This window comes from Tachysurus vachellii, chromosome 18 (assembly GCF_030014155.1).
Source record: "Tachysurus vachellii isolate PV-2020 chromosome 18, HZAU_Pvac_v1, whole genome shotgun sequence".
In the NCBI taxonomy this organism is placed as follows: Eukaryota; Metazoa; Chordata; class Actinopteri; order Siluriformes; family Bagridae; genus Tachysurus; species Tachysurus vachellii.
The window spans coordinates 6,485,525-6,506,214 of NC_083477.1; the positions used below are offsets into that span (position 1 = coordinate 6,485,525).

At 38.8% G+C, this 20,690-nt stretch overlaps 2 protein-coding genes across 5 annotated transcripts; one reads left to right on the plus strand and one right to left on the minus strand.

Annotated features, from left to right (window-relative positions):
• The first annotated feature begins 151 nt into the window (after window positions 1-151).
• On the plus strand, window positions 152-7,642 carry dhrs7b (dehydrogenase/reductase (SDR family) member 7B). The gene is made up of 7 exons (XM_060892847.1): window positions 152-204; window positions 2,163-2,320; window positions 3,800-3,915; window positions 4,054-4,264; window positions 4,680-4,772; window positions 6,176-6,328; window positions 6,890-7,642. The coding sequence occupies exons 1-7, from the start codon at window positions 188-190 to the stop codon at window positions 7,093-7,095; spliced, it is 954 nt and encodes a 317-aa protein (XP_060748830.1). The 5' UTR covers window positions 152-187; the 3' UTR covers window positions 7,096-7,642.
• Window positions 7,643-10,429: 2,787 nt separating this feature from the next.
• Window positions 10,430-20,384, minus strand: LOC132860714 (transmembrane protein 11, mitochondrial). 4 transcript variants are annotated; one of them, XM_060892005.1, is made up of 4 exons: window positions 20,151-20,384; window positions 18,521-18,639; window positions 17,282-17,346; window positions 10,430-11,546 (listed from the first exon to the last, which is right to left on the minus strand). In XM_060892005.1, exons 1-4 carry the CDS (start codon window positions 20,245-20,247, stop codon window positions 11,027-11,029), a joined length of 801 nt encoding a protein of 266 aa, XP_060747988.1. In that variant the 5' UTR covers window positions 20,248-20,384; the 3' UTR covers window positions 10,430-11,026. The 4 variants fall into 4 exon arrangements, with proteins under 4 accessions (XP_060747988.1, XP_060747989.1, XP_060747991.1 ...); XM_060892006.1 differs by lacking the exon at window positions 20,151-20,384 and adding an exon at window positions 17,444-17,589 and having other exon boundaries at window positions 18,521-18,636; XM_060892008.1 differs by lacking the exons at window positions 17,282-17,346; window positions 18,521-18,639; window positions 20,151-20,384 and adding an exon at window positions 13,745-13,918.
• Window positions 20,385-20,690: the final 306 nt, after the last annotated feature.

Sequence of the window (20,690 nt, forward strand, 5' to 3'; positions counted from 1 at the left end):
TAATACAAGAAAACAAAATGGATGTGTTTTAAAAAGTGGATGAAGTTTGTCATCTTCAGCGCTCCTTGAGTTCACGCATGCGCAGTAGACATGACTTAAGTTTGCCTCTCGATGCCGCCGCCCTTCGTCTACTTCCTATTGGTCAGTAGAAGCCACGCCTCCTCCTCATCACTTCCGTATTGTTCACATGGGTCCTGGCTTAAGGTTAGTATCACAACCATAACGGATATATTTACTTACTTGCGTTTTCAATAGTTTTTCATTTCTTTGTAAAAGCTCCAGCTACTATATTAACACCAGATCACCTCAAAATCAGTTCGTTTATTTAATGTTACACGTTTAACGAGCAGACATGGTTAGCTTGTTGCTGAGCTAGTTAATATAAACAAGATGGAAACAAGATATATAATATAAACAAGATGGAAAACATTACACATGCTACAAGCACTTATTGTGCTTAAGTAACGCTACCGATAATGTTATTCAGTGCTCTGAAATGACATAAAAATACAGGTTGCTCACTGTTTATTTCTTATGAGCACCTGAGTGAGTAGAATGGTTTTAATGAAACATCTGGCCAGCTGTGTGTTGTCCACTAGCCCAGTGTCCCTGTTTTAATGAAACATCTGGCCAGCTGTGTGTTGTCCACTAGCCCAGTGTCCCTGTTTCTTACAGCCAATAACGTACCTTATATAGAGGAGGAATAAAACATAGATATGTACTAGTTCTCAGTGAGCAGGACTGAGAACAGAGGCACATAATGTTCATATTTCAGTCATTAGTTTCTTTTACTTATGAATTTTCCACAAAAAAACAAATACTGTTTGATTTGAGTGTAGATTTTAAATCTATTATTTCAGCTTAAAATGACACATTATATATTTATCATTAGGAAATGAACATAGATCTATGGTCATTAAAACCTGAAGTAAGTAAAATGTCTAGAAATAGCGTTAATATCCGTACAATTTAGTTTATTTATTTCTATTATCATATAAAAGGAGATACAATATAAATTAGAAAATGATTATTTTTACTTTTAAGAAGTATTTTTTTGATGACACAAATGTAGTAAATGCCCTGTATAGTGGATAAAATGCAGAATTGGACGTTGTACCTATTTTTAAACTGCTCTCAGGAACAAGGGAAGACGATCCTCACATTTACATTAATTTATAGCATTTGCTATTTTGCTATCTGAGCGTTTGGGTTAAGGGTCTTGTTCAGTAATAGACTGAACACAACCTGCCAGTCAGAAGTCCAGTTGCTTAACCACTGACTTGCCTTTGACCTGCATAATTTTAATAAAGAATTTATAAATATGTAATCTGAATAACTCCATTAGGAAGAAATGAAGTAGTGCCTAAAGTAAATTAAGTACTAGGATATTGTAACCCAAAACCTGGTTGCCAGGAGGTTCAGATTGGTGGTGTAACGATCTTACAAGATAATGAGCCAAAAATTGACCAAAATCATCACTGATTTAGCATCTAAAATCAATGTTCAAACCATCTCAAGCATGTAACATAAATTATTTTAGTAGCTTATGCATGATAAACTTGCCTTGTGTTGAGTATAATCAGCTTTAAGCTAAAACGTCCTGTGATACGAAACCACCATACATTGAATTTTAAAGTTTAGCTGAAGCTTAAAAGACAAAACATATCGTTGTGTGAAGTATAATATAAAAGTGGCTAATGGATTAAAATGATTCCTCTTTTACTGCAGCCTGTTGTCCATTACATGTTGGTATAAGTAGGCATAGTGGAAAGCAGCCTTATAAAATGGTTATATGGAGTTCATTTTGGCAAAGGGCTGAAGTCTCTAAAGCAGAGAAGCCTTACAGTTTGGTGGTTTTCTCTCCTAACAGCTGATTCAACAACAGTGAGCTCAGAATATGTCACTAACCTATGCACACTCCTTTCACTGCTGCGTTTAGATTTTAATTTTCTCCCATCGACAATTTTATGTTATTTCTATTTTTTCCCAGTTTTTCTACATTTGATCAAACATATCAGCTCTCATATTAAACATGCCATGAAGTGATGGAGCAGGAAAATATTGAAATGCAGAGATCTTTCAGCCCTGGAGTTTAAGAATCCCTGCAAGATGCATGATGTGGAGAATATTGTTCATTTGCATGTGTGTGTGTTTGTGTGTAGGCGAATGGAACGTTTAGTGGGTATGGGTGTGGGGCCGCTGGCTGTAGGTGCAGTTGGTCTTCTGTTGCTATTGCGGATGATCCACAGAGCGAAAAGAAAGCAAAGCGTCCAGGATAAAGTGGTGGTGATCACTGGAGCCAGTTCAGGCCTGGGCAAAGGTAAAGAACATAAACTAATAAACAGTGAAGGTTATCATGCATGTGTACGTGGATATGCAATTAAAGAAAAATCAACTCAGAATTATTGGCACCGTTCATGCAAATGATATAAAATGATCGAATGGAATAAACATGACATACTTTGGCGCTGGTTAATCAAGATAGATTCAATTAGGTTTATTCAGAAGCCATTTGTACAAGCATTCACAGAGATATCTGGTATGTCTCATTTACTGGACATCGTTATTACACATCAGCGCCTCATCACGCAACAGTAAAGAAATCATTTCTGGCAAAAAACAGAGAAATTTAACCAACCGTTGTGTGCTTGGTACAGCTGCTCGAAACTGAACCTCATGACACAAATCGTACTCCATCGCTCTGAGCACAGCGTCCTGCTTTTCCTGCTCAACATCAGTGACAAATCTTCGAGTCTCTTCACGTTCTGGACTTTTCAGATGCTGAAAACTTCCATTTCTGACTTTGGTCATTTAGTGGACTCTTTCAACTTTAGCCCTTTTATGGAGTTTTGTGGGTGTCATTATATGCACACCAGCTGTGTTTTGTTTTTTTTGTGTGTAATTTACTGGTGATTGATGTACATTTACATTTACAGCATTTAGCAGACACTCTTATCCAGAGTGACTTACATTTTTATTTCAGTTTATACACCTTGAGGGTTAAGGGCCTTGCTCAGGGGCCCTTCAGCCCTTCAACTTGGTGGATCTAGGATTCGAACCAATGACCTTCCGATCAGTAGTCGAACATCTTAACCACTGAGCTACCACATCCCTCACATGTACATCAACACAGAGATGTGAACAGGAAGACAATCAGTGTTTGCATTACAACTTTACTTAAAGATTGATTCATGAAGCCAATCGATATATAATTTCCACTCAAACAAAACTTGACCCTTCCTCTACCATAAGCATACACATGACACTTCTTTAAACATAGCGCCGTTTTCTGACACACCTCACAATTTTGCAATAGTGACACCACTAATGAATTTTCCAAACCACCAACAAGATTTCAACAAAATACTGAAACACAGGAATGGTTTGGGAACATAAATGTCGATGTTTTGCCGTGACCGACTCCGTCTCTGGATTTAAACCTGTGGTAAACCTCAAACCTTTTTTTTAAACCCATGGTCTGAATTGTAGAAGAAATTCCACATGCGCAAAACTGAGGAATATAAAAATGTTCTGGATGGAAGAGTGGATCCAATAAATTCCAGAACAAGTCTCTCCAACCTTGTTTGACATTACAGGGAGAGGCTCTGTGCTGTTGTTTTCTCTATGGCAAAATCAAGAGGAAAAAATAATTTAAGGCTGCCAATAATTCTATATTTACATAGATATATGACTAAATATTTATCATATATCATTTCTTTGGCTTCAATAATGCTAATCTGTAGCACAGTGGGGTTTTTCCCCATGTTTTGAAGGACTAACACGTGTAGGGTTTCCTCAGAATGTGCGCGAGTGTTTCATGCCGCGGGTGCACGACTCATCCTGTGTGGACGTGACCAGAAGCGACTACAGGAGGTCGTCGAGGACTTAAGGGCTAAAACAGATGGCAAAACAAAGGTACAGTACACAGACAGTGAGGTCTCTCACTCTCACTAGCCACCTGTTTTTTATATCCAGCTCTCAGCACTGAAAGCCTCTACTTAGAGACGATAATAACAGATTTTATTGGGTCTTTGTTTTTTTCCCTCTGGTTAGACATATACACCCTGTACAGTGACCTTTGACCTCTCTGACACGGAGAGAGTGACCAGGGCAGCGGGGGAGATTCTGAAATGCCACGGTCACGTGGACGTCCTCATTAACAACGCAGGCATTAGCTACCGAGGTTCCATCCTGGACACACACGTGTCTGTGCAGAGGAGTGTCATGGACACTAACTACTTCGGGCCTGTTGCTCTGACTCAAGGTGACACACACACACACACACACACACACACACACACACACACACATATATAAATGTATGTATGTATGTATATATATATATATATATATATATATATATATATATATGTGTGTGTGTGTGTGTGTGTGTGTGTGTGTATATATATATATATGTATAGGCACTCTTGGTAAATATGAGCAAAGAAGGCTGTATTAATACAGTCATAATTTATCCATCCATATTTTTTAAGTTTAAAGCTTTATTTGATTTTTTTAGTCTAATTGTGTCTTCAGCATCTAAAAGATCCACTCAGTTAATATGATAATGGAGGAAACTTATTTAGATATAAAGATTTTTATACTGGATGAGATATTAATTAAAATGGGAGGAGTTTAAAAATACAACTTATCCCAAGGATTTCTTCCCTTTGTCCTAGCAATTCTTCCCTCCATGGTGGAACGAGGTGCCGGACATATAGCCGTCATCAGCAGCGTGCAGGGGAAGATCGCCATTCCCTACAGATCTGCTTGTGAGTGTACACGTGTTTACACATTCTGTACTTTTACTACACATTCTATTACCTCTTCTTACTAACCTAATTCTTTAATGTCATTTATTTATAAGCGCAGTTTAGGAGGCGTGGTTGGGGTTTCATTTCACTTCAAGTTGTATGCTGTGTATAACTGTGTACGTGAAAAACCTTGAAATAAATATCCATAAACAGACCCCTCCAAAAGTATTGGAATCCTTTGTTTTTGCTATACGCTAATGTTTTCACTGTCTGATCTTACTAGTGCTCCTGTACTAGGGCTGAATGAAATAAAATCCCTGTAGATACAGGTCAAGAGCTTCAGTTCATCTTCACATCAAACATCAGAATGCAGAAAAAGTGTGGTGTCATATTGATGATTCATTTCGATTCAATTTATTTGTCTAGCGCTTTTAACAATTGATGTCGTCTCATAGCAGCTTTACAGAAGCATAGAACCAGAATAAATATTGTAAAGTTTAAGATGAAGTTAGTATTTATCTCTAACATAGAGACAGCTCATGATGGATGTTTGGGGGACAAAGTTAGGGGGACTAACCCTAGGCCAGATTAAGATGGTTTGGACATGTTCAGAGGAGGGAGAGTGAGTATATTGGTAGGAGAATGTTGGACATGGAGCTGCCAGGCAGGAGGCAAAGAGGAGGTATATGGATGTAATTAATGAGGATATGAAGCTAGTGGGTGCAAGTGTTGAGCATGCAGAAGATAGGGATAGGTGGAGAGAGATGATTCGCTGTGGCGACCCCTGAAGGGAAAAGCCGAAAGAAGAAGAAGAAGATTTATCTCTAATGATCAAGCCTGAGGTGATGGAAGTGAGAAAAAACTCCCTGAGATGATATGAAGAAGGAACCTTGAGAGGAACCAGACTCAGAAGTGAACCTCATCCTCATTTGGGTGACACTGAACAGGAAATAATGTGAATGTAAATAATGTCCTTTCTACAACAGCTTGTAGTCGAGTAGAATTGTACAACAGGTCAGCGCCATTTCTAAGTCCATTACCAAAGAATTAACACTAATTCCTTTATGCCAAAGTCTTCACACGTTCACTGACGAATGCATGGATGTTGGTACCACATGGGCTGGTTTCAGTTTTCCATAACGTTTCATGATGATCATCTGGAACTTTGAATGAGAAAACAAAACACTGAATGAGAGACAGTTGACATTGAATGGAAACACTTTGAGACAATGTCAATTGTAAAAAGCGCTATACAAATAATCATGAAGTGAATTGAACTTTGCTGATGACAGGTTGAAGAAAATGAACAGATTACGCTATAGTAACTAACAAGCGGTTATTAATGGGGAATATATGGATTTAGTTGGTTGTTACAAATATCAAGATTTTAAATAACGTACACATAAACACTTGTGTTTTAGATGCAGCTTCCAAGCATGCGACACAGGCGTACTTCGACTGCTTACGGGCCGAGGTGGAAAGATTCGGCCTACACGTGTCAGTCATCAGCCCTGGATACATTAGAACCAACCTGTCAGTCAACGCTGTTACTGGAGATGGAGCCAGATATGGTGGTGAGTGGTGTGTTTCCCATTGTACGATAGAAGAGGCCCAGACTTCAGTTTACTGAATCATATGCTTCAAGAATAAGACCTGGGTCACAGAGATGTGTCTAATTCTGTTACTTCAGCTTTTTGTCTATTAAGACAGCTATTAAGACTTAATGAGCAGATGTTTGGTTAACCGCTGGAGGAGAGCGGAAAATGTCTTTAATGTGGAGTATTCGAGTAGCACTCGAAGTTCCACTGCAATAAAAAAACATCCCTTCATTCAGGAGTGAGTGGATTACGACAATCAGCAAGGTGGATACTTAATGAATTTTTACTCAGTTACTGGATTTCTTCTTCTTTATCTTTTAAGGCTTTAAAACCTGACTGTTTACTCCTGTAAGAGCAAAATATATGATGGTCCTGAGACCTTATAGTCTCGATACACACAATATTGGTGACTTTTTTTTTTTTTTTAAATCCATATTTTATTTACTTGATCTGGATACAGGGCCTAATAAGTCCCTAAACAGTGACTACAGTGGAACCTTAGTTTCAGCACTCATGTATTGTTTTGTCATTTCTCAGTGATGGATAAGACCACAGCAGCAGGTCGGGACCCGGCAGACGTAGCTCGCGCTGTCCTGAAGGCTGTCACTTATAAACAGAAAGATGTTTTATTAGTCGAGTCGCTGCCAGCGCTCGCCGTCTACCTCCGAACCCTCTGGCCGTCTGCCTACTTTAAAGTGATGGCTTCTCGAGCCAAGAAAGAGAAGGGAATAAAAGACCAATAAGTTGCAGCCACAATTCACAGTGAGATCAATTCTTTTTTATGTGCTTTTAAAAGTATAATAATAAAAATAATAATAATAATAATAATAAATAATCCCAATCAGTTGGCTCACATACTTCAGTCCTTCCATTTCAAGCCTGTTTTTGCCAATTTTTGGCCCTGAAATAGGTTTGATTAGAGTTGAAGCAGATTGTTCATGCTGCTCTTTTAACATATTCAGTAAGGATTTTCTGGGAACATTTAAAGTCAGTCAGAAGTACACAATGGACAGAGTAGGCCAAGCCATCTCTGGACACCATTTCCACACATTCACACACTCCTTCACACCTAGAGGCAATTTAGAGTAGCCAGTTAACCTACGGTGAGAGGAAAATGATGGAATCCCATGAAGACAGGACATGCAGACAGTAACATGAGCTCAGGATTGAGGCTGGAACCCTGGAGCTGTGAGGCGGTAAAGCGACCTGCTGTTATGTTTAGAGATTTTGACATTTGAACATAGATTTTGAATGATGGTTGTGGTAATGTAATAAAGCTAATTATTGGAATTAAGTGTATAAAGAATGTTGTTCTCTGTTGTTGTGTTTCCTTAAATCCTCAAGTGTACTAATACCTTTTCTGTCACTTTTTCCCCTCTACTCCTTTTCCTCATTCTACCTCATTTTAGAAAAACAAAACGGGGAAAAAAAAAAATCCACGTTGGATTCTGTCACTTTTAAGTTTTATTGTTACTCAGTTATGTGCTTTGGTGTTGAAACAAGACAGAGAACTTTTGTAAAAATTAGAGGCATTCGTTTACGTGGTTGGAAGTGTGTCAGACGCCAAGACGCTTCAGACTCTGATCTCATTTCATGTTAATGTCACCAACCCTCAGTTTACTGACGTCTTTTACAAGCCTCATTTATCTCTCTGGATACGAACAAATGTATTCGAGAAAAGTTCATTTGTATAGAGTATTTACACAAGACATTTGTTATACACGTAAACCCTGTTCGGAAAAACGGTCGACTCTTACGAGACCTACTGAGATGATTAAATTAGTCACAAAGACGATAAAAAATGAAACATGACAGTTTCCCTCTGCTTGGTTCCACATCTTTTTGTTTCCATGTTATTTCATTTACTTCACGCCTAATTTAACGTTTCTGTCATTTGTATCTACATTGTAGACCTTTCGGTTGCTGCAGTTTACCTTAATAACAAAAAATAATAGACTTTTGATTGGCAAAATATCAGCTGCTGTTTTGCTCTCATTTCAGCTCCCAGTGAGCTTTACCTTTTATGGAGTTGGAGTCACTAAATCTAAATCTGCCGTATCATGAATCAGCCTTGCACTTTATAGCTAAATCAACATTCATTAAAGTACAAGAAATCCAGCATGACTGAAACTTTTGTCAAATCTGGCAGAATTATTTTGTTTAGTCTGGCCTACTAAAGAAATAAATAATAAATAAATAAATAAAATAAATATACAAAACTGCCAGCACAAATTTGAACCAAAATTGACAAATTTAAAAAAAGAATGGTGGATTATTCCCATAACTTTTGAACAAACAATACATTTGTTTTTAGTCAGCAGCAACAAGTGGTTTGAAGAATTGTACATTTGCTTTGGGTTTTGATTTTTTTTGAATGACTTTTTTTTCTACTTGGAAACCTTTAAAAAAAAAACAAAAAAAAACAAACACTGTTAACAGTTTACTTCAGGTTTCCAAACCTAAGAATTATTATAATTAGTTCTTTATTTTATTTATATAAGTCTTTATTAAAAAAAAAAAAAAAAAAAAAGACTTGAGACAAATAAAGGAGTGTTCGCTCTTATCTTAAAGTCAATTATGGCTGAAGGTTTTCCATCCAAGCACACAGGAACAGATGTTACTTGTTTAATTAACAAGTGCTCTTCAAATAACTAAACCAGTGGTTTCAGGTGGCAACAAAAGCTCCACATTGCACCTTTGAGGATAAAACACACTGCTATAAAATACATTTGAAGTTTTCACAGCATTAGTGATACGTTTGTGGTCTGGGTTGAAGTTTGCATTTCTTGTTATATGTTTGTCAGAAGAGTTTAAGATACGTCACGATATGTTTCCATAGACATGTCTGTCCGTTTCAGTTCACTTCCAGTGCTACGTGCAGGGTCATTAAATGCATTTGGTAAAAGCATTTCAAGTAGTAAACTGTAATTTACAGTTCCAGAACTTTCCGTGTTTCAGAAGCAACATATTGTCACCTGATGGCCCTCACATGTCCTCTACGTTGTCTGAAGTAAGAGACAAACTTCTGGCTACAACAGGAACATAGTACAAATCTTTACAAATGATTCCCTACGGCAGGAGTGTTTAATCTTATCCGGAAAAAGCCGGCATGGGTGCAGGATTTATTTTCTACCAAGCAGAATCCACACCAATGAGTTTACTGAAAGCCAAGATTAAACATGAAATCAGGTGTGGCTCCTTCTAGACAGGAACAAAAACCTGCACCCACGAAGGTCCTTTCTGGAGGATTGGATGCCTCTGCTGTACAGTGTTTAAAGCCCTGTCCATAAAACACTGTACACTAGCAATATTTGTGTTCGGGCAAAAGACGATCTGTGAGATTTCAACAGTTAAAAAGGTTTAAAAGTTGAGGCTCGCTCTCTGTGTGTGGGATAAAAACAAAACCCCCCGAATAAATCTGTTTCATGAGGTGAGTCTTTACCACTGAGTGTTGTAGTATCCTGTGTAGAGGTTAATATCCACCATAGCTCTATTTTGAACACACTTAACTTAATCCCATATTAGTTAGGAGCATTTGGTGTAAAAATAACAGAAGTGGGTTTGAGATCAGTGTTCAGATTTGTTCTACACCGTTTCAGTCATTGTGTATGTGGAGAAAACATTTGTGGGTAGCAGAGTTTAAGTACTGTATTGAATTCATGGCATAAATAATGATGGATATTTGAATTTAAATAGCAGATGTTAGGCCAGCATATCAGACTTTTGTATGGAAACTCAACCCAGGTAGAAACTGTAATTGTGGAATGACAGCAAGTTATACCATTGGATTCATTGCAGAATATTGAGAAAAACCCACTGACAGAAAACAAATAGAGCAAGAGTGCAGACAGCGCTAATGAGTAAATAGTCAGGTTTGTCTAATAGAAATAAATTAACAAAAATCTTACACACTTCAGAAACAAAATGAAGACCTGCTTTCAAATCTGTACATTTCCACGAACACTAGTTTTAGACTTCTATGCACTAGCAGTACATCAGAAAAAGTTGCATTTAACTTCCCAACCATTCTAAAAGCACTGAAATTAAAGGTTAAATAAAAGGTCAGCAAAGATGACATTGAGGTTAAATCTCCTACTGTTTAATGAAAAGGTGATGCACCAAGGCAGGGTACAGTAAAACTACACAGGGGAGGGGGGGAGAGATAGGGCTTGAAAGTAATACTTAAAACATGTCTGTGTGTTCGCCGTCCACCTTGCCGTCACGGTCCGACAGTCGCTGTGCAGGTGCTGGAACTCAGTGAGGGATAAGGAGAGAAAAGAGGGGAAGCGGCTTGTCAAGTGCATTGCTGATGTCACTTAACAGTGCAGATATGAGAGGGGAAGAATCTTAAATTCTCCAATAAACCATAAACCCCCCTTGCACCGTGTTCTCATCCATTCATCCTCTCATCCCACCCAGTATTCTGTTCTTCGATTGAAATGTACAGATGGGAAAAGAGAGCGCTGCAAGGTTCTTCGCGTTCTGGGTGATCGCTCTCTTTGTCCCTGCATCCATCTGCCTGTTGACTTTCTGTTGCATTTGTGTCTGTTTGTACTTAGTAGTGCTTCTCACCTCCCTCCCAGTGTAAGTGTGTGTGTACATGTGTGTGAGATGATGTATCTGTACTTGTGTCAGTGTGTGTAGGTGTTGTGTTTTGTGCATGTGTGTATATGTTCATACGGCGTACAGTTCGTAGATCTTCTTGGCGCAGTAGACCAGGGCGGCGAGCGCTATTGTGTTGTGCAGTCTCTTTCTGTGCACGTCGTCGCGGCGCACCAGCACCACAGGCGTGGAAGAGGTGAGCGTATGCAGCGGCAGGCGTGCTAGCTTCCGGCTGTCATACTCCACCTGGTATTTGCAGCACGGGTCAAACTGCCATGAGATGCCGTAGAGAGCAGCGCAGGCCAGGCTGAGGGCACCAGCGGGCAGAGCTACGTAGCGGGAATACTCAGCAGGTAGTGCCAACGGTGTAAAGAGACACGCTGTGCCCGCTAGTACGGCCGTCTTGTGCAGGCAGTTCCCGACAGCCACCCAACGCGCCGTCTCGTCTCCAATGCGTGTCGGCTCAATGACGATGTAGCGATACTGTGCCTCCAGTGCCTGCTCCAGCTCATACTCAAACTGCTCCTGTGCATTCTCACCATTGTAGATCTCATGCACAATGTAACATTCACCCGCCGCCGCCATCACTCCCCTAAAGACGAAGGAAAAAGAAGATCAAGTCATTAATAGGGTCACTGTAGTCCACTATAAACTCAAATCTAGCAATATTTCTAAAATCACAAAATAAATAAATAAATCACTAAGAAAACATTTTATTGTTTAAACTTACAAATCGAATCAGGCAGAAACACTCAGCGTTCTAATAGTCAGATCAATTTTTATACATTTGCTATGTTCAGATTTCTTAGAAATGTTTCAATGTTATTAGTCATGTGGTTATGCAGCAAAATGAAAAATCAAGAAACGGAAAAACTAAATTCAGGTCCGGACAGGAGACTTTTATCATTTTATTTATGTTATAGAAAATAGTTATAAGACATAATTAAAACACTACAATGGAATGTTTAAAGTCTTAAAAGTAAAGTCCAATCAATTAAAAAACAAGTAATACATAACTTATTACATATCAAATGATCCGTCCCTGTGTTTTAAAACTGTGATAAGATAAAGCCCTGGGACAAACTAACATGAGCAACACTTAAATCAACTGAAATTGAAAGAGCATCAATTTCACAGCATCCACAGCATCATGAAAAGAGAAAGACGTGAAATTAGAGTGGATTCAGGAGTCAGATAATATGAGGACGTCCAAACAAATGTTTAACAGACAACATTATGCACTTTTCAAAAGAAAATAAGAAATTCTGATGGAAATGAGTAGTTTTAATTTCAATCTGCCTGTGCATCGTTATAAAACAGAAAAAGGCTTAAATACATAAGAAATAATTAAATACATCAATCCATTTATTGTCAAATGGCTTTTTATTGCCTAGACTGAACGCAAACGACATTAAAGGCACCCCCCCCCACCCACCCAAAAAAAAAGGTTAAACATTTACGTGTCATCGATTATTATACGTCAACACGTAGACAGTTAAGATCAATAAATAAATAGAGTATATGGAAATATAATATGGATTATTTAGCAAAATGTAGATCAGCAGTAAAAGGTCGGTTGGTCTGAGAGTTAGTAAAAGTTCGCAAAGGAAAACTGTCACTGCTTACTTTAGTACTTTATGACTTTTTAATATTCGTTTCGGCAAAAATCCCAAGTTTACCACAGAGTACAATTTTATTTGGGACGTGTAAACATTGTAGGTTACTAACTAGCCAACGCTTATAAGATTTGTTTGGCTGTGACTGCGAACTAGCTGACAGTTTAACAACTTGTATTTCTTTGCTAGCTTGTTAGCTCAGGAGACACAATTCTGCTAAACAAAACTCGTCCCGCTGCTTTAAAGTTATTTTAAAAACAACAAAGACAACATTTTCGTATTTCACCTGATCGGGTTATTTTTAAAAGCGAAACGTTTATATATTAGTTTCTCTCAATGTTTTTTTTTTAAGCTAGCTGGCTAGTTTGGGGCAAAGAAGCCAAGAAAAACATCACATGAGGCGAAAGAAAACAACATTTTCACACTTTCCAGAGCCGTTCTAAACACCACACAGCTCGGTAATTTAGACATAACTACTCTGCTTCGTAGCTCAACACGAACGCGAGTATTTTTATGTCAAATTCTGGTTTCGAGCTAATGTTTTAGTCTTAACTGACCTCTCCCTGTTGACTGGGACACCGCGCCTCCTTCCCAACGACGCCATCTTGGAGAACCAGTACGTTGTCGATGACGTAAAAAAAGTGTAGCAAAGCACTATGGGTATTGTAGTTTGCTTCTCATTGCGTTCTAAGGCTGATGTGACTACACCAGACTACACTTCCCGGTACACCACTTGTCTAACGAGGCGCCTACCACTTCTATTTGTTCAAAAGATATTAATATCCTAAAAATGTCAATTTAGAGGTCAGGTGTGTTACAAATGCGGACCGCATTGATGATAAAAAATAATAATAATAAAAATAAAAGATAAATTAAGTGTTTTTATTTTTTTTACCTAGCCATTAAACATAGTGAATGTTCAGATCTTGTTTTATGGGTATTGAAATGTTTCGTAACAGCCAATCGAACGCAAGGACGACAACACACACACACACACACACACACACACACACACACACACACACACACACACACACACACACACACAAAACTCCAGCAGGACAAAACCGTTTGTTTGTGCAAACGCTGCACAAAGGCTTTGCACCGACAATCTGGACCTCCCTTGTAGCTCAGCAGGTCTTATTAAGCGCTCAGCTGAAGATTTCAGACTCACCCATACTGTGTTCTTCCCACGCTGCAGCACTGACGTCTATGGCGCGAGGCTCACCGACCTGGCACGCGCTCACGAGGAGGCGAAACAAGCAGCTAGTGCTCGGTACACGCTTCGCACGTGCAGCCGTCCGCTCACTGTCTCCCCCTGCAGCAGCGCTTTTTGTGTGTGTGTGTGTGTGCATAAAACCCGGGTCTGATACGTAGCCTCTGGTTAACTAACTGTCCCGTGCCAAATGGGTCAAAGGTTTAACGCTTGAGTGCAAACAAACAAAAAAAATTTTTTACTGTGAAAATATAAACAAACGTTTCACTTGACAGGATTTGGTCAAAATACCTACAACACCACAGATGAATCCAAAACTAACAATGACGTCATGTGAGGCAGTCAGATCCTACTCAGGGACATGATTCTAGGCAGCAGGACTGGTCAGGGATGGGATTAGAGGTGTAAAATTCGAGTTTTAAAGCTAAAGGCATGAGTTGAGAATACTAAACCTCTTTGAGGCACAAACTGAGGATGTGAGACCTCTCAGAGCCATAATCTGAGACAGCCTGAGGTATGTTCAGAGAGAGCTGCATCTCCCAGAAACTTGATCTGGGATGTGGTAGCTCAGCGGTTAATCTGTTTGACTACTGATCGGAAGGTCAGGACTACTGATTGGAAGGTTTGAACCTCAGGTCCACCAAGCTGCCACTGCTGGGCCCCCCTGAGCAAGGCCATTAACCCTCAATTGCATAAATCGAAATAAAAAAAATGTAAGTCAATCTGCATGAGTCTGCTAAATGCCGTAAATGTAAATGTTGATCTGAAGGAGCTAAACCTCTTAGAAGCTGATTTGTGTCAGACATAAGTTTCATAGAGCTGATGTATGAGCTGGACCTCAGAGATCTTACTTGAGGCATGCAGTTAAACCTCAGAGATCTTACTTGAGGCATGCAGTTAGACCTCTCATAGATGTTACTTGAGGCATGCAGTTAAACCTCAGAGATCTTACACGAGGCATGCAGACCTCTCAGAGATGTGATTTAAGACAGACCACTTAGAGATATGTTTGGAGGCAGCTAGACCTCACGGATATGTTATCCGAAGCAGTCTATATGTTATATGTTCTATATCTATATGTTATCCGAAGCAGATCTCTAAGAGATGGAATTGAGGCAGCTTGCCTTCTCAGCAATGTGATTTGAGACAAGTAGGCCATGTACACTGCTTAGCATGGAATTATGGAAATATCACATTTACACAACTAAGAGGTGCTTCCTGAAATGGGATCAGACTTGCAGTGGTTATATGGTAGATCTGTAGTAGTGTCAGTGTCCATTTGGCAAAGCATATGGTCCAGTGTCATGGTGTGTGTAGGAGAAGTTCCCCATCGACCATCTGCAAAGAGACAGTGGTCTATTGTGAAGACAGTAACATGCAGAATGTATGGTAATGATGTCAGATAAGACACAATGTACTGACTATGAAAAGTCTCTGGTGAGAAAAACAACGCTTAGCAAAATAAAAAACTGATTGTTAAGCAAAGAGGAATAGATCTGTTTATTACACAGGCATTTGGAAGCAAAGGCTTTGACAGTCTTGCTTTTGTGTTTTCGCAGAAAATCCTAAATCACTCTTTACTGGATCAACCAAAATGTCCAGTACTGCTACTTGGATGCACTCACTGACCCCGTTATTGGATTAACTGTGATGTGCTCTAATAACCACTGATAACATTTTGTCAACAATTTTTGTCTTTACATGTAATTAGATAACATACTAATGGGGTCTACATTATTCAGTCAATAATCTTTTTTCATTTTGTTTTCTAAATACATAACATGCCCCTCTGCACCAATTTTTTTTCTTTTAAACATGTACTCACATGGGATTATAAATAGGGATTAAATGATTTGGGTGACATTTATATAGGAAGAAAAATGAAAGAATCTTATATGTGACTTTAGACACATTAGACAATGGACAAATCCAACAATGCATGAATGTAATCCAGACTGAAAACAATATCACTCCAATTTAGCTTTGAGGCAGCTAGATCTCTTACTATATGGGTTCAAGGCTGACAGTTTTCTCTCATTTCAGGGATCTGAAGCAGCTAGATCTCTTATAGTAGGCAATTGAGGCCGAATGAGCTGTCATAGTAGGGATGTGAGGCTGCTCGGCTATTCATATAAGGGATTTAAAGCCACTAGATCTCTCATAGTAGGGATTTGAAGCAGCTAGATATCTTGTAGTAGGGATTTGAGGCAGCTAGGTCTTACGTAGTAGGGATTTGAGTCAGAGCTCTCGAATTAGGGATTTGAGGCAGTTAGACCTCTTACAAACATGATTTCACACAGCTCGGTCTCTCTGACACATGACTGAAGGTAGTTATAGAGACTATGACAGGTACTAAACTAATAATAACAGTGACAGTAAAATGACATCTATATCTTTATTTTAAAACTTGAATATTAATACAGAGTACATGAATGTGTACAAACTGATGAATTTCAGGCCTGGTTTATCTGTACGGATCGTACTCTTGTAAGAGTTATTACAGACTATGGCAAGCTTCTAAATATCCAGAGAGCACAACCTTCATTCTCATCACAATGGTGCATGTTCCTACAGTTATATTGTAAGGGCAGACTGTGCCGCTGTAGTTTGAGCACCTTACTTACCCTGTTTATCGGTGGCCTTCCTGGACACCATGATTTATAAGGCCATGAAGAAACGGTAGGAACAGGAATAACGCACATTTACCTTACACACTAATGCACACAGATGACAGATCTCACACCATGCTTCTGTTATGCAAACACACATTACACGCTCCCTGTTCTGAAGGGCAGTGCTGACTTTTTCAAGTGTCAATCCTGAGAGCGTCTGCCCCTTAGAGTATGGCGGTGGTTGTGGGTATTGTATCAAAAGTATCTCCTCCTTACTTGCCCTAGTTTCCACATGGTGTCTAAATACACACTCGCTCACAATACATGGCTGCTACAGTGACCGAGGTCATCTTCAGGTTACATTTTTTTTTGCATGCATGTGTTTTGAGCACCATTTAGACCTCAAGGCATTAGGCTAGAAAGGCATGTGAAGTAACAAAAATTGCTGTTTTGTTTCTTTTGGATGTTATTCATGGAACCCTGTTTTGGCATTTTGGCATGTGGATCCCATAACCACAAAGTCATTAGGGCTGTAAAAACACTGGTCCATTTTGCTCACAAAGCACACAGTTGTCCCACCCTCTCTTAGAAAACGCAAGCTTCAAACATTGTAGATACGTCTGCAGCGTTGTCTGTACAGTTGCTGATAATTTTATCTTGTCACCTCCAAACATTCTCGCTCTCTCGCTCTCTCTCTCTCTCTCTCACACACATTCACACACACACCATCACTCTCAGTGAAGACCAGTTCCAGTCAAAACCCCCCTTCCCCTCAAGCTCAAATGATCAGTCAGAAACAGGAGTCTTTTCATCCTGTTGGCATCTCCCTCAGTGGATGATGATGTGCTCCAGGTAGTGAGGGTGAGGGTTTTCTTTCACATACTTTTGAATGTACCAGCAGGTCAGGTGAGCCCTGAGGTCTTCCTCGACCACAAAATCCATCGCTGCCTAAAAAGAAGAGGAGTAAAGGAGTAGTCAGAATAAAACATCCACATCCAACAGGCTTAGTAAAGCATATTGATTACTATCTGGAAAATGCGGGTACCATTTGCTGATGCACAGAGGACTGCCAAGAAACTGCCTTGTACATGATGAAAACCACTGACTTTCAAGGCTGAGATGAAATTTAAAGATGCATTTGTATGTATGATCACATTCTTTCTTGGAGAATCTGAAGTCCTGAACATTCGACTGACACACATAATAGGTTAAGTTTATTGTGGAACATAACCACAATAAAACTGTTTAAAAGAGCTCTTATGCAGCGTTCATTCGACACGAGTATGCTAATGTGATCTACAGTGCCTGAGAAAGAGGTGAGGGAACTTTGCACACTATTTACGTTAAATTAAAATGATTCCTGTTGTGGCACAAACTCATTATGTTTAATTCGATCCGTTTGCTAAGACTTTGTTTATTAAATCAAATTTTTGGAAGAATTAAAAATGCATCTTTAAGATTTGAAATATCAGTACATTTGTTTACAATATTATAGCTGTTCTTTTTTATTTTTAGCTTTATACAAACAAAACATCTGCATTTTCCAACTAATAATGCTTTAAATCATTAGTTATAAATCCCATATACATGTTTTATTTTTTATTTTTATTCTTAACATAACTGATCGTTCCTATTCTATATTCATATTTAATACTCATTCTGTCTATATTGTATCTCATCGTCTACCTTGTCTTGTATAGTTTGTATAGTATAGTGTTATTTATGTCTGTACTTTTGAGAGTCACAAACAGCTGGAACCAAATTCCTTGTGTGTGTCAACACACTTGGCCAATAAACCTGATTCTGATTCCTGTGTCTGAAAGCCTAAAGGAACATTTTTACCTCTGATGCTTACACAATTCATATAAAAAGGTAAATAAACATCTCTGAATTAATATAAACCTCTAAGGAGAATATAAACCAGCCAGAAACTTCTGACCATCAGATTAATAACCTCACCAGCCTTATGGTACAAAAGTCTTCCGGTCTGTAGTGATGTGACCAGATTGAATGTGCTCCATCCGATTCTTAAATGTGATGTATTTGATTCTACTTACATAAGTAATAAAGTTAACCATCACACTAGTCCACAATGAAATACTGATATATTGTAATACTCAACCTTGGCCAGGTGCTTGGCGATTCCTCGTCCTCGGAAAGCATCAGGAACCTCGGTGTGTTGCAGATCCACCGTCTTCTTCCCCACATATTCATACAGCAACACGGCTCTATCGTAAGAACCTAGTACACAGAAAACTACTGTCACACCCTTTGAACAAAAAGAAACATAAATTTACTTCACACAAAAAACCCATTGTGTGAGGTTTACTTACTTTTTTGTATTATCACTTTAATAATGGGGGGAAAAATCAATTTTTTAAAATTCCCTCTCTCTTTTTTTTTAATTAACAGCTTAAGTGTTGTTATGCTGCCAGTTTTTTCTTCCTCATATACCAGATATCATTCACATGTGATCTTCACTGCTTGTGGTACAATGTAAATCATTTCACTGCTTGTGGTACAATGTACGATTGTGGAAAAAATAACATTTGTATTTAAACAAAGAAAAAGTGAGAGGTTAATGAAAGAAAGACTGTTTATACTGTTATATACTGTATATATTAATTAGAGAGAGAGAAAGAGAGACAGTCACAGCGAGAGATGTACTTTGTTCATCTCCAAAGAGAAGTATGGGAATATAAATAGTTATGACATTTTAATAATAATTATAATAACTGATGACAAGCTACTGTGGTAGAAGGTGGAATGCAAAATATAAGAAAATTATTATTTCATATTCTTGCCAGATGCACACACTTCATTTTCTTCTTATTTTTTTTTTTATAACAAGTACTCAATTCCACACATCATCATGCCATCACTGTGCTGCCAGGTATCAGGTGTGAAATCTAATTTACCTCAATTATAAAACTTCTTTTGGGATTGTAACTTGTATTTCTCCTGTATTTTTGTCTGCACTGTCTTTTGTCCTGCACTGTCTTGTCTTGCACTGTTTGCACCAGGTTACACAGATGCACTTTATGTATCTAGGACTAACTTACTAAGTCCTTATAGCCCTGTCTTTGTTTTATGTAGCACCACGAACATGGAGAAACGTTGTCTCATGTCACTGTGTACTGCAACAGCTATATATGGTTGAAATGACCATAAAAGCTTCTTGACTTGACTCATTTAAAGTGCATAAAGTCTATTGCAGTCCTGTCTGTTAAACAGGACAACACTAACAGAGAGGCCTGATCCTAATCCTAATCCTAACAGGAAGTCGAAGTTAACACCATAAATAAAACAAGTTTTCACTCAATTTAAAAAGACAAAGAAACTAAAGACCCGTGAGAAAGAATTGTCCGTGTATAAAGCAGACTGTTGTTGTGTACATGAAGCAATACGAGTCCTGGCTAACGTGTGTAATTAAAAACAACACATTAGTTGCTAAGCTAAACCAAAGCAAGCTGAAAAACTTTAAGCTTGAACCGATTGAGTTGAAACACAGAGACAACACGAGGTTCAGTACAAAACACCGAACACGTCACGGGTTTCACTACTTTTACTGGCGACAGAAAAAAAAAAAAGTTAATTCGCCACACAGACGTCCTCATGCTAAGGAGCTAGCGAGCTAACTAGCGAAGCGGCTAAGCTCGTATCACTGCTGAGGCTTTTTATGAAAACAAAGGTAACATGCAGGCGCTCGCGCGCGGACGCGCCGAGGTTAGCAGTAACGAACGTCGCGTTACCGTTGAGCCGGATGGTGAATTGGCGTCGTTTTTTGTCGTGTTCAACGCGAACGGGGCTGTTGATCTCGATGACATTCATCTGAGCAGCCTGGGCCATAATGTCTCGCGGATCGCTGCGTGTCAACGCGCCACGACTGATCTGAAATCCCCCAGAAGCGCAGTCATAACCAGGCAGCGCGAGCGAACATCAAGCAGAAACACTCCATCCGAGGAAATCAGCTGTAGGGTCACGTGCCTCACTGTCGACCAATCAGAAGCAACGTCAATGTTTTGATGTACGGCCTCGTGGGTGCGCGTGCAGCGCTTCACCGCTAGGGCGCGCGCAAACGCCGTACTGGATGATTTTTAGTTTTTTAGTAAAAGTTTAAATGTTATTATTATTATTATTATTATTATTATTATTATTATTATTATTATTATTATTATTATTATTATTATTATCATTATTATTATTATTGTTGTTGTTGTTGTTGTTGTTGTTGCTATTATTATTATTATTAAAAATCAGAATCAGAATCAGGTTTATTGGCCAAGTGTGTT